The sequence below is a fragment of the Telmatherina bonti genome (assembly GCF_933228915.1).
Source record: "Telmatherina bonti genome assembly, chromosome: 11".
NCBI lineage: Eukaryota > Metazoa > Chordata > Actinopteri > Atheriniformes > Telmatherinidae > Telmatherina > Telmatherina bonti.
Genome location: NC_136629.1, coordinates 25,326,792 through 25,340,744, shown reverse-complemented (window position 1 = coordinate 25,340,744; position 13,953 = coordinate 25,326,792). Strand labels below are relative to the sequence as shown.

The 13,953-nt window shown below is 39.6% G+C and overlaps 2 protein-coding genes across 2 annotated transcripts; one reads left to right on the top strand and one right to left on the bottom strand.

Moving 5' to 3' along the window:
* Window positions 1–355: 355 nt before the first annotated feature.
* znf488 (zinc finger protein 488) lies at window positions 356–3,913 on the top strand. The gene is made up of 4 exons (XM_079249116.1): window positions 356–479; window positions 1,227–1,446; window positions 1,762–1,990; window positions 2,438–3,913. Exons 1-4 carry the CDS (start codon window positions 469–471, stop codon window positions 3,517–3,519), a joined length of 1,542 nt encoding a protein of 513 aa, XP_079105242.1. The 5' UTR covers window positions 356–468; the 3' UTR covers window positions 3,520–3,913.
* A 5,550-nt stretch (window positions 3,914–9,463) lies between these two features.
* Window positions 9,464–12,722, bottom strand: gdf10a (growth differentiation factor 10a; the record flags this gene model as incomplete). The annotated part of the gene is made up of 3 exons (XM_079249441.1): window positions 9,464–9,655; window positions 9,814–10,952; window positions 12,488–12,722. 3 exons carry the CDS (start codon window positions 12,720–12,722, stop codon window positions 9,464–9,466), a joined length of 1,566 nt encoding a protein of 521 aa, XP_079105567.1.
* Between the last annotated feature and the right edge of the window lie 1,231 nt (window positions 12,723–13,953).

Sequence of the window (13,953 nt, the reverse complement as noted above, 5' to 3'; positions counted from 1 at the left end):
AAAAATGCAAAGATGCATTGTCGCAAGTTGTGTTCCTATGCTTTTAAAACAGCTTATTTTACTGCCAAGCGACCATCAAAACAGTAGACGATATTACAGCATTAACTTTGTATAGAAGTGTCACTATATCGACGCAGCGAGCTGTTAAGCAGCCAAAATGTGTATTGTTATCCAAATAATCGCCCTTTCTTCATACTAACTCATACATGTGCTCACAGGAAAAATTGCAGAGTAAACTAAAGACGTGCGCGCGAGTGTTGGTGAGCGCGCACGTGCTGAAATCAATGTGCCACGCTTCAGTGCGTTCTGTGAAGGGGATAAGTGGGAGTGGGAGAGTGAAGAGAAGAGACAGTGCGCAGGAGGATTTACTCGGAGAAGTAACTCGTGTCCGCAGCGACTGGGGCTTCTTTAGCGAGGTCCACTGCACCTGCTGTAACTTGGTGCCAAACTGCACGAGCATCCTCCTCCATGTCCGGCAGGTAAGTTCACGCGCACTCCTTGTTTACTTCTCATTTTCCCCATAGAGATTTAACGAAAAATCTAGGCAGTTTTCATTATTATTATTATTATTATTATTATGTTTTTGTTTTTATTGTTATTTCAATTAAGCTAGCATTTTCAGATTGCCACCAGGTCCGTCGGCTACAATGTTGCGCGAGCAGCTGGCAGCGTTTCTAAAAAAACGTAGTCCAAAATATCTGGCACGCGCTAATGATCATGGGGGAAAATCGTCAGTTTCCTAAATAACAGTTTATTGGTTTTAAAATCGTACTGAACTTCTCTTGTGCACTGAGGAGGCAGTTGGACTCACGGCAGATGCGGAGACAAAAGGATTAACCGAGTGAAAAACTGAGACAAAGAACGTTAGAAATAAATTTGCTTTAGCACCGTCTGAGCCTGCTTCACAGTGGGATTTTTGACTCCATAACAGAATAGAACAAATGTTATGAGCAAATGATCTTGTTTTAAGAGGAGGATTACATAATTCTGCATAGACTGGAGGAAATCCAGCTTGGTTAATGGTATTTCAGATCATTTAAAACATTGTTTTTGTTCGTTTCTTTGCAGCCCAGTTTGGGTCTCCTGTTTTTTTTCTTTAATTATTATTATTAAATGATCATTTAAAATATTACAACTGACAACTAAAATAGTTTTTACCTCTCTTCGCCAACATCATCATTTCATTGTAAAACATGATCTTTAACCATTTCTGTGTTTTATTCCAGTTTAACCATGGATCACACTTTCCTGCCTCGGTCTATCTGGACCGGTGACACTAAATTCCTCCAGCATCCAGTGGATCTGCACACCAGTGTGGAGGTGACGCGCAGCATCCCCGCAGGCACATGCTTTGGTCCTTGTTTGCTCCAAAACACTTTCTACGACACTATCGCCTTCATAGCGCAGAAATCTTGCGACAAAAGAGCAAAATCGTACGTGTTCAGGGTAAGTCATGATTGTGAGGTCAAGAGGCAGGAGCCAGGAGACATAGCTAGGACCTCGTGCCACTTGATCTCACTCAATGGAGCCAGCGTTAATGCAATTTCATAGAGCAAATAATTATTTAAATGTTTGATTTTCCTTATGATATTACTATAAAAATTGAAATCTGCTTTTTTTTGTCTGTCATGACATCTGGGAATTAAATTATCAGACAAAATGCTTTAAAACGCCAATAATATAATTCAAAGTGCAGCTCACAGGTAAAATGTTAAAAAATTAATAAAATATTAACTAAAATATTGGTGTTTCCACTAACAGGTCGACCCTGAGGACATGCGCAATTCTGCTCTGGTGCTGTCTTGGTTGCGGCTCGTGCAAGCTGCGCGAAACAGAGAGGAGCAGAACACTGTGGCCTTTCTGAAAGGGGGTCAGCTGTATGTGCGGACCACCCGGGACATCCAGCCGGAGGAAGAGCTGCTGGTATGGTACGACCAGGAACTGTCTCATCTACTGGGATTTGCAGACATGACCAAAGGATCAAACGAAGGTGAGAAGGAATGGTTGCTCTGTGTTCGAGATGTTGGTAGGACTTCTGCGCCGCATGGAGGCTATTTTAATTAATCACATAGATCCTCTTTAAACCAACAATATTAATAGAAATCTAATGTCAGATTTGTTTTCTATTATTCTAATTTTATATATGAGACAGTAGCCCAATGAAGAATGGGAGCTTGTGGATTGGGTAATGGTGGGTGAGGGGAATGCATACATGGACTCTGTGAGTTTGTGTGTGAAAGAAAACTGAAATGAGGAGTGTGTTTTTAAATTGCTGTATGAAGGCTTCTTATGACTTAAAATTGTTTTAATTTTAAGTAACCTACTTTGTTGCCTTGAGCACGAAAAGTACTTTCGAAATAACATTGGATTGAATTTAAAAATTGCATGTCAAACTAAAATTAGAAGTCACCAGTGGGATTTTCGTTTACATTTGCAGGATTCAAATGTGGTCGATGCAACCAGGTCTTCACAAATGAGTATCCTTTCTTGGCCCATTGCCGATTCCTGTGTACTCCAACCAAGAGTGACACCTGGAACCGCGAGGTTTACGAACACAAGCAAGAGGAGACCAAAAGACAACACCGAGTGACAGATTTCCACAACATTGCCAGAGATTTGGAGGATAAGAAATCTAGTCGCAACGAGGACTCCGACGTGTCTCCGAGAAAAAGGAAATGTGAAGATTCTCTTCATCCCAAGTGGCGAAAAACAGTTCTGCTGGAAAAAACAAACCTTTCAAACGAGAATATAACACAAGTGATTAAAGGTTGTGACCAGGCGGCAGGGGACGCCACCTCTCCGGAAGGGAAACAGAAAACTGACGCGGTAAAACTGGACCATGTGGGACGTGTAAGTGATGATTTCGCTGGCGGTGGGAAAGCTGGGACTTTAGACAGACGGACAGAAAGACGGTTGGACACTGGAGAAAGCGGTTGTGTGCACTCAAATAGTTACAGCGCGTTTTCCCTGGTACTCCCCAACAACCAGGGAGAACAGAAAAGCGCGTTTTGTAAACCGAGTAAAAGAACTTCTCCACTCGAACCTCAGGCAAATCTCAGCAGCGGTCCTACAGCCCCCTCTAGCCGCCTGGAGGAGATAACTCACGCCTTTACCGTCAGGACTGTTCTGGGATACAACAATGTCACAACATCTAACATCCTGAGCACCGACTTGCAACTTGTCCCCTCTCCAGCTGCAATAAATAACGCTTTCCTTTACGCACCGGAGCACTGGTCTAGAAACACTGGCGCCCAGCTGCAGAGCTCACCTTCTCTCACGATCCTTCCGCCGACTTTCACCTCATTCGGCGTTTCAGTGCAAAACTGGTGCGCCAAATGCAACCTGTCCTTCCGCATGACCTCAGACCTCGTTTTCCACATGCGCTCTCATCACAAGAAAGAGTTCGCTGCAGAGTCTCAGGTGAGGCGGAGGAGGGAGGAGAAGCTTACCTGCCCGATCTGTCACGAATACTTCAGAGAGCGGCACCATCTGTCCAGGCACATGACCTCTCATAACTGAGAAATAAAGTGGAAACAAAGAAAGACCAAATGGTTTAAATGACGCTTGTATTTAAGTTTAAACACTTGGTGTCTATCAATGAATGTAGCTGTAAAATTAGCTGTACACTTCATCATCATGGTCTGTCCACTAGATGACGACAGAGGTGCGCGTAGGCTGACCTCACTGTGCAGTTAGTCTGTCTCATGGCTATAAATGTAAAGGAATCTCATTATTTGTGCCTTATGGAACTCAGGAGGGAAGAAAGATGGAGAGATTGGAAGGCAGCTGATTGTCACAAACAGGCCATCTTCACGCAATTTCTTCTGTCTCTGCTTTTCTTCTGCAGACTTGGACTGAGTCCATTTCCACAATTTTGGAAATAAAAAATCACTAAAGTAAATAAATTAACTCCTCGAGTATTTTTTTCTTCTTTTTCCACCATCATGTTGGAAATAAAAGGGTGTCCAACAGGCGGCGACTGAGACCATTTTTTCCTCTGCAGAGAAGTCTGTGAGGATCAGACATGTGTTTTTTCTCTTAACTCAAATAGTTTGAAGACTCTACAGGGAATATAGTAATTGCGTGGATTTGTTTTTTATTTTTACATTTTGTTGCTCATATAAAATGTGTTGCAGAGAAAGCTTGCAAAACACACATTTAGGTATTTATTTTACAGCACAAAGTTTGTCTGACATTTTTGTGGATCAGTTTATTTGAAGCAAAACGTCACATCTTATGTGAAATCTTATGCAACCCAACTCAGTCAAGAAATGTTTGTGGTAATATGTTCATTCATTCATTTAATTATTATTATTATTTGGCTGTTTTTTCTTTTCACTTTTTTCTTTTTGCTTGAAAATTAAAAATCAGCAGCTCACATGATAAAGGTTTTTGTTGTCAATTAAAAAAAAAAAAAAATCATTCAAAGCCTGGTCTCTAAAGTTATGTTAAAAAAGGGCAGGGTATTTAATTTCTATTCTGGCTTTTGGCAGTTTTTGGATATTTACAAAAACAAAACTCATCTCAAGTCATTTAATGTAAAAAAAAAAACCCAACAACTTTGCATCTGGCTTTAATCAGTGTTAAGATTCCTCCTTATAGAAAATTTGGGTAAAGAGGCACTAATTTTTATATCTGGTTGTCACATTGGCATATTTTAAAACAAAATCTGAATAAAAAAACAATAAACAACTCCTCAAATGAAAAAAAAAACAAACAACCAAAAACGATCTCATCTTGTGTACCTAATCAGCACGGGCCATCTGACTGATGTTACTCTTTCAAGAGTCCCTACCTGTAGTGACTCACGTTAAATTATGCCCCTATTTCAAGTAAATCAAGTTTTCCTCTAAAAGATTACTTTCCTGTGTATCGGTCATCTACAAACCTATGAAGACACTCTGCTGCTTTGAATTTGTGATTTTTCATTTCTCAATAATTCTGGGCAGCTTATAATGCAGTCAGACTCTGCTGTGGACTGATGGACATAAATGGCCCATTTCAGGTAAATGAGGCAGGAAGAAAGAATGTAGTTCACAGGAAAGTCAAACTTAGACGACCACGCTACTGTTTTTTTACTTGCTCATCAGAAGGTTAATCCTTCCAGTCCTTTTGTCCACATGCTGAATCAGGAGTTAAGTCATTAGAAATATAACCAGATATATTAAGGGTTAATTGTTATTAAAACCTCTTGAATGACAAATAATCGCAATTACTTTATTGTAAAGTCTATGAGAATAAAAACACTGTCTTATATATTTTTTTGTTTGTTTTAAAATAGCTCTTACCACATGACCTTACTTTTGTCTTGCCTTTTTATGTCTCCTAAAAGCAGGTTAAGATCTAGAAACAGAACAAAAAGTGACCCACATGATTGAATGGATGATTAGGAGACAGTGTCACTCTATTAGTGCAATTTCCCAATGAACAGAACTATTACTGCTCTGAGCTCAGTTACCAGGGGAGGAAAAGGCTATTTCAGCTCAGACACAGAAAATCCCTTGTTTTCTAATAATGGCTGTATAGCTCTCCTTTAATTGAACCATCATCATATGGAAATACAAATATTGTTTTTGGTTCCCCACTTGCCTCATTTCACATTGGCTTTTAAACATATTGGGCCATTCGAGCATAGACTACTGTGGTTTTCTCAACTGTAACAGACCATTGAAAGTGCTCTCCTGTGACTGTGATTGCGGTTGACATGGGGCTCACTTTCTAATGGCAGATTGTGGATTCAGCCCGTAAAGGGGATCAGTTGGGAAATGAGGAAAAAAATAAACGTAGATGTGTTCATTATAGTTATATAAGCCAGTCTACTTTGAAGCAAGGACATAATGTAAACATGATTTATAATAACCCTAATTACATTCATCATCATAGTTTAAATGGAGTTAGACCATAAATTGTGCATTCGTAAAATGGTCAGCTTGCAGTTGCTCAACATTTCCACTTGTTCAGAACGGGGAAAACTGAATCATGAATTTTGGGTCTTTCTTTTTGACATCATCAGTTACTTTAAGCCAAACATAAAATCTAGGTTAAAAAGATGTTGTTAGAGTTTTTTTTTTTTTAAATATAATTTTTTTCTGACATTTTACATGAAAACAGGACTGCATGTTTTATGCGAATACTTAGTTTCAGGCAATATTATGAGGACTTTTCAATTTCTCCAGATCACCTTTTTAACTGAACTTGAGATGAACTTGATCCAGCAGTAATAACTGAGTTTGAGTAAAATTGCCCTGATGATATTATTGGTTCAGTATCAAGGAGGTTATGCTTTTGCCTGTGTTTATTTCTGTTTGTTAGCAACTTTACATAAAAACTACTGGGTGGACTTTGTAATTTTTCTTGTTTTGAGAAATGTGTCTTCCATTAAATTTAGGAAATTTTGATCAGGAAGGAATTGTGGACACAGACATTTTAAAAATTATTCTTCACAATATGGATGGAAATGAGTTGCTGGATATCTGTGGTCTCCTCCTGCTTATATAGTCAGAAACGTGATTGTTTACAGTATACCTAAACCCCTTTATAAAAGATACCTTAATTGCAGCTGGCGCTCTGGTGATTTATTTGTTAAACTGATATCAACCACAATGAACAATTAGCATTATACAATTTTGACTAATCAACAGGAAGCAAACGAGGAACCGCAATGACTAACACCTTAAGTATTTTCTCAATGAATTAACTACAATAAAACACTGGTAAGTTACTGAAAAAAACAACTGGCAAAATAACTGGAAAATCCATATTAGAGAACAATTGTGATAATTACATCATGTGGGTCAAAATTTGTACATGCCACTGAGTGTAGCCCACCACTTTACTCAAACAGTCACAAGACAAAAATAATCATAAGCTGCTAAAAAAAAAAAATAAATAAACAACTTAGTCTCAACACATTATGTCTTCCTGCTTTAACCTCATAAAACAGATTGAGTAATTAGTAATAAATGAGGGGCAAGTATGGGGCTGATTGGCTCAACATGATCAAAATACACTCATGGGGAAGGGCTGTAAGAAAGTCAGTATTGTGTATCAATACAATTGATTTTCACATTAATGTATCAATATGTCTGTGCACTTGTACACAATAATTATCTACAGTATCACATAGGGTCTAATATATATATATATATATATATATATATATGTATATATATATATATATATATATATATATATATATATATATATATATATATATATATATGTATATGTATATGTATATATATATATATATATATATATATATATATATATATATATATATATATATATATATATATATATATATATATATATATATATACATTATGATACATATCAATAAACAAAGTGAGGAACCGAAAATCATGTACATACATATATACATATACATATACACACACACACACACACACATATATATATATATATATATATGTATGTATATATATATATATATACATACATATATATATTCCGTTCCTCACTTTGTTTATTGATAAATGTTGTAAAAAACAACTTAATTATTGTAGTAAATTATAGTAAAGTAGCAGTTAAGTTTTGAAGGAGTTAATTTGTTTCTCAGTTGTTTCCTGTAATTTAGTAAGAGTTTTGAGAAAAGTTACATCTACATACATAAATACACACACACATATATATTTGTATATATATACTATTAAAAGACCTTATTCTGTTGCTGAAAATGACAAAATGAAACCCTGTTTGACTTGCATGCAAACAAATAAAAAACCTTTCAATGATAGAAAACATATACTGTAATATTTGTGCATGAAATGGACAAAACAATGTAGAGAAGAGCAGACAAATGATTTATACAAATGATGCTCTTCAAGCACTTTGTGCACATGCCAAAATACTTAAAGCATTGTTTTCTGGAGCAATAAGCATAAGTGTGTGCATTAATCCTTTTGTTTCTATTCCACAAGTTAACGTCTGTGGGTTTAAGGCAATTTCACTGTCTAGTTGTGGCATTCTTCAAAGCATTTGGTTGCTGAAAACAGCTGTGGATAGACTGTGCCAACTTTTTGAGGTTTCAGACAAAACAGCCACAAAGTAATGGGTTGATAATCAAATGCCTTCCTCTGTCATTTCACTGTCAATTTGACACATTGTTTAGACACCACATGTGTCACCTTGATCCTCCTCTGAATAGAGGTGACAAGCAGTGAAGTCAAAGAGGTTGAGGTCATCTGTCTGCAAACATCTGTGAAGAGAAGTTACTGAGAAGAAAACCGTGCACTTGAAAATGTTTTAGTTTTGAATGAGGGGGTTGAGGGGCACATGAGCAGAAAAAGGGGAAGTGCACTATGTTTTGAAGTTCAAGTGGTTGACATCCTAATAGGTGCATGCTTGCGTCTACCATTAATCTACTGCGGCCGCATCCGTCAGATTATTTGCTGGACAGCAGATGCCTGAGCCTTTGGTGTGGGGTATAAATGGGTTCAAGGAGCCTTTAGGGAATGCTGGCTATTTTTGACTGGAACCTTCCTGCTTTTGTGCTAAGCTGTGTTGGAACAGTGGTGCCCTTTTAAGGTTTGTTTTGACAGAAATTTCACCCTACAAATCAAACGTTATGCACAGTAATTTCCAAGAAAAACATATTCTGCATGAAAGAATAATATTCTAGAAAGGCCACTGGTTTAAATTACTTTTTATTCTAACTTATAGAAGGCTAAATTTTCATAATTTAAACAATATATATGTAAAAAAAAACATTAATCTAAAAATCTAGTAACTATGACAAAATGTTTAAACATATTTCACATTCAGAATAGAAAATATTTATGGTTTCATTCTAACATTCTTGAAGCATTATGGGGGGGGGGGTTGAAAGGGTTGTAAATGTATCCCAGGTGCTCTTTACAGTTCATTGGAAACTTCCTTCTTTATACAAACAGCAAGAATGTACTATAACCCTGCTGTCTTGCTATAAATGAATGTTTCTTATACAATATTAAAAGTACTGTTGTAAACACGCTTAAAAAAATCTAGAAATGTTATTATAATCTCTTTCATATGTATGCTGCTGTGTGAGCTGCCCAATGACATACTATTAAAGTTTTCTTTTATCTATTGTCTTTGTATTCGAAGAAATCATGGATGCAAACCTTGCAAAACCTTCTGGAATTAAGAGTAAAAAAAATCCTTCAAATGTTCTGGTCTGAGAAATCCTCATTATTGTTTCAAACGCTGCATAAAAACTATGAGGATTCGAAGGCATGTGGCATGCTGACTTTTCAAGCGTTTGTCCTGCAGCCGCAGGACAGAGGAGATGGAAGTGATTTCTCTACAGGCCGTGTTCCTTTAGGAACATCACCAGGCAAAATAGCTGTTTCTCAGGATCAGGAAACCACTTAACAGATGCACAGTTTGTCTGTCTCCATTAGTCTGATTTTTAGTTGATCTCCTCATCCACCTCAGTTTGTGCTCTGCCCTCACCACCTCCCTATCTGCAGGAGCAGGACTGGACGGTCATGTTGGGGTAAACTTTGAGCACTGGATTCCTGGATTCATCTTGGAAGAGTACAGCCAGATGACTCATATTTTCTGGGACACAGCAGGGCTCAGGAACCCCAGGGATGATCCCAACGGCTCGGACGATGCTCTGGATGGTGGCGTGGTTAGACGGCCTCACCATCTGGTGGAGATTGAATGCAGGAGATTGAAACAAATAAGAAAAAGAAAACTATTAACAAGTTGACAAACAGCTCACAGTAATTTCTCAGTATAGCTTGTAAATAAAAATAAAAAAGTAAATAAGATATTCTAGAGTGAGTTAGATGTATTTTTGCTTACCTGTGGCATGGGGAAACCACAAGTGCCAGAGCAGTAGAAGGCATCAAAGGCCTTGGGAGCTATGACCCATTCGCTCCACCCAATATCTGCAAAATCCACTCTCAGGGTCCTCTTGGAGCAGCCTCTGTGCTGGTTGTTGCTGGACTGCCGCCTTCTGGCCTTCCGCATTGTTTGCTCATCAAAACTTAGAACAGGTGACTGAGTGTTCAAACTGCCCTTGTGTTTCTTTCCAACTTTCCCCTCATTTCTTTGCCCATTTTTTTGCTGGTCGCTGATAGCATGTGAGCGAGTATCTTTGAGCTTTTTTTTTGCACCAGGATTATCAATTTTGACCCCTTCTGATGTTCTCGCTACTTCTTTAGGAAGCTGAAGTTCATGTCCTCCTTTACTTTGCCCTTCTCTGTCTTGCTCGTTGCTCTTTCTTTTCTTTTCCTTCTTCTCTGACTTGGGTTTTGGTTTGAGTGCGAGGTACCAGTTGCTCTCCCACAGATCATCTTTCCTGTATCTATCGAGCCAGAAATCGACCTCAGGCAGCTCATTGTTCTGAATGAGATCAGAGAGCAGATTTGTTTGTCTTCTTACTCGTCCTTTCACATCTGGTGAGGAGTTAGGCATTTGCAGGAACTCTCCCCCCTCAATGAATGGGTCATACCTCTGAAGGCTTGCGGCCACACTGTTGGGTTCTGATAAGGCTTGGTCATTAGCATACACTAACAGGTAGGGCATGCTGCCAGCAGAGATAATGTCCTCTGGTTTCTTATGGTGTCGCTGCCCTATGTCCAATTCAACTGACACTAGCAGCTGACCCTTGTCCCATGCTTCCTTTATGACCTGGGTCACATCTTTCATCTGCCACACCCCTCTCCTGTGGGGGTGGAAGGTCACATTGCCTAGAAATGACCCTACTGACCCAGATCTGGCCTCTGACTCAGAAGAGATGGAGCGAAGTATCAAGCTGATAGACGGAGAAGGGTGTATGGCTGCAGAGCGACAGGATGGGCTCTTGAAGCGTTTACAGAACCAGGGTTTTGGATGAGGGTGCCTATTGAGGACGAAGTGAAATGTGGCCGAGAGGATGACCTCAGAATCCTGGAGGGTTGTTAGGTTGAGTCGGTACATCATACTGTGGTCAGAAGACGCTGCAAAAACAAACAGTCAGTAAGGCAGGTGAAGAAAGAAAAGTCAGCTCTTCTTTTTTTTAATCTATGGGGTGATTGTTGTTTTTGTCCATTTGAAGCTGCACATGGAAGCATTTGCGAACTTTTGTCTCCACCATGTACGTCTGTGGTTTGAAAGGGATAAATTAGCTGAAGCTGGTTTGTGATTTTCAGGCTTTCATGTTGCTTTTTGTACAACATGCATTTGATGTCATTAGAAGATAGAAACATTTGCCAGTGCAGGCCATGCAAGCAGGAACAGAAATGCATTTGAAGGAGGGAATTAGAGCGTTCAGTAATGCACCTCTTACCACTTATTTTAAATAGTTTCTCCAGAAAGAAAAGTGGAGAGGAAATACACAACGCAAAAGGGCCAAATCCAAGGGAAATGGGCTTAAAAGAGATATATTATTGAGCCAAAAACACTTATCTGTGGTTTAACTCACCTCAAAACTGGGGCATTAAAATACCTTTTCTTACACTGTGCTACATGACTGAGCTGTACTAATGGTACTCAGCTCCATACCTTGATATTATTTCAGAAGGCGCCCTTAAAAGGAACCAGACTCTGGGGATCTGGCAAGCAGGGATGGAGGGGGTTGAACAGAAAGCTGCATATTCATGATGAACATTAACTTCAACAGCAGAGTTATTGTTCATTGTATGAGAGTTCAACGGAAGTATGGACTGACTCAAGAGATATACATTACCTTGAATCAGCCTGCATATGGAAATGCTTACCTCAGTTTCTCTTAAAGCTTCCCCTTAAGCTTAAAACAGCCGGCACTGTCTGCTTAGATACCAAGACATAATCGACTGTTTCAACTTGTCTTACATTGTTGTGAAAACTCTCTCACATCTCTCCTTAGATTACACCAAGCATCTGCAGTAAATATACCCACGTGTTATGATATGCTATCTGAGAACTATGTGGGATATAAATGTCTGTGAGTTGTGTTTGTAAAAACAGCATCAGACAGAGGGGAACGACTGTGCTTTAAGCCTCTTGACTCCAGGACTTGGAGTCACACTTTCCCATTCAGGAACAACAGGAAGCCACTACAACGACCGTGTGCTGCGCGCATAACTGCCACTGAGGTTGAACTGCATTGTATTTTTACCATGCACGACTTGGAAACAGGCACTCTTGCGCACCGGTTTGGGGGAACTTATCAGACTCTGCACAGAAACTGCACAGCTGCTACTACAAACCATGCGAGTCAAAACTCTTCCAAAATCATTTAAATGCAATTTCAGACTGTCCCAAAACAATCCCTCCCATCAGGAGCGACGGGCTGAGTCACGCAGCTCCACTAAGTGCGTGAACCTTTCGTTACTATCCCTGGAGAGGATCAAGGGACCTTTGTGCCTGCACATTTATTTTCTGCCTTTAGCAGCGTATTACTGGTGCACTTATGGCACACAATAATATTATCCAAACTGTTAGGCTACGTCTGAGCGCTCTCACGAGGAGCCTCGTTAATAATTTTAGGCGTATTGTAAACAGGTCCACACACCTTGGCTGGCTCTGAAACTCCTGACGGTGTTTCCCTCTTTGAGGCGATTCTCCTTGTTGTATTTGTCGTACAATCTGTACATGTGTTGGGAGACCATGTCCTCATCCAGGTCACTTGAAAAGAAATCTGACGACAGTTGGAGGAAACTGCTGTCTCTTGCAACCGATGCAGCAGCCAGGAAACAGTTAAACATCAGCAGGAACAGGTGCGAGGAAATCATTTTTAATGTTGTCATTTAGGTGCTGAGAAGAAGTCAGTGTCAAATTCCAAGAGGAAACCCGTGCAGAAAAATGTCCGAACTGTCCAAAGAAGCGCCAAGAACAATCCACGCTTGAAAGATTGTGCGCAAATGTTCCACCTCTGCTCTCCCTTCCCGCTGCGTGCGCGGCGCGTACACTCTCCCTCCTCTCTATCGTGTGGGATCAGGATGCTGAATGGGTTTGTCCGGACAACAGTTAGAGCTGCAACTTTCACACTTGTGTGACCGCCAGAGGATTGAGGAGGTTATAGGAGCGGTGAGAGGTGCTGACGTATTCTCCTGATAGCCAACGACATCCCTGCACAGCTGGCAGGAATTGAGGTCATGATGCTGGCCCCATCTCTCTCATGGTGATGATTTTATTGAAGACAATGCCATTTTTTCTTGTTTTTGCATCAGCTTATGAAGGACGCTGATCCATTGGTTTTAGAGCAGTATTTATTTATTTATTTATTTATTTATTTATTTTAAAGAGATTGAACTAATTTGTTCAACATTGGTCAGACAAAACCTCTGTTGAAATGGAAAAAAACCTCATATTTTCTTTGTAGGCAAAGTAATCCTACCTCATAATTTCCAGCTCTCCACTTATTTCCAGTAACTGGTTTCGACATGCTTTCAGTCACACATAATTAGCATAGAAACGCCTACAATAATAGTGTGATCAGCCACCCAAGGACTATTGTTAGGAGGTATTCTGTACAGTGTGTTGGGTGGATGTGTGTTTGTGAGATTTGCTTTAAAATGTTATGCTGTACAATGTTGCAAATCTTTTTATGAAACTAAATGTATTCATTGCAAACTTAACATGACTTCTGCTGAGTTTTTAATGTTGCCACAGCTTTGTTTGTGGCATATGTATTTTAGTATGTTTGTGTGCATATGCGTTGTTTCGAGTGTGTGTCTTGGGTGTCTGGAGTTCTGTACCAACAATGCTTGTTTTGTGGAAGTGGTGGACTCCAGCAGAGAGGCTGTAACTAGCTGGGCCTCTCGGGTCACTCTTCGCTGCTACATACACACACACAATCGCATGCACAAATTCACGCACAAGTGCTTGCATGCACACACAGAGAGGGCTACTTAGTACCTTTCTGGCCCCCAAGGGCCCCACAGGATACTCCTTTTCACTAAGCTCCACACCAGCAGCAGGTCTTAAATCTGGACGAGTCTCGAGATGTGTTTGGAAATGCTTGTGTGATGTGTTTGT

What these genes read in the sequence shown, in the direction of transcription:
- znf488 (XM_079249116.1), top strand. An exon ending in CAAAATCGTACGTGTTCAGG is followed by an intron (nt 1,447 to 1,761) that starts GTAAGTCATGAT and finishes TTCCACTAACAG; the next exon opens with GTCGACCCTGAGGACATGCG. An exon ending in GACCAAAGGATCAAACGAAG is followed by an intron (nt 1,991 to 2,437) that starts GTGAGAAGGAAT and finishes TTACATTTGCAG; the next exon opens with GATTCAAATGTGGTCGATGC.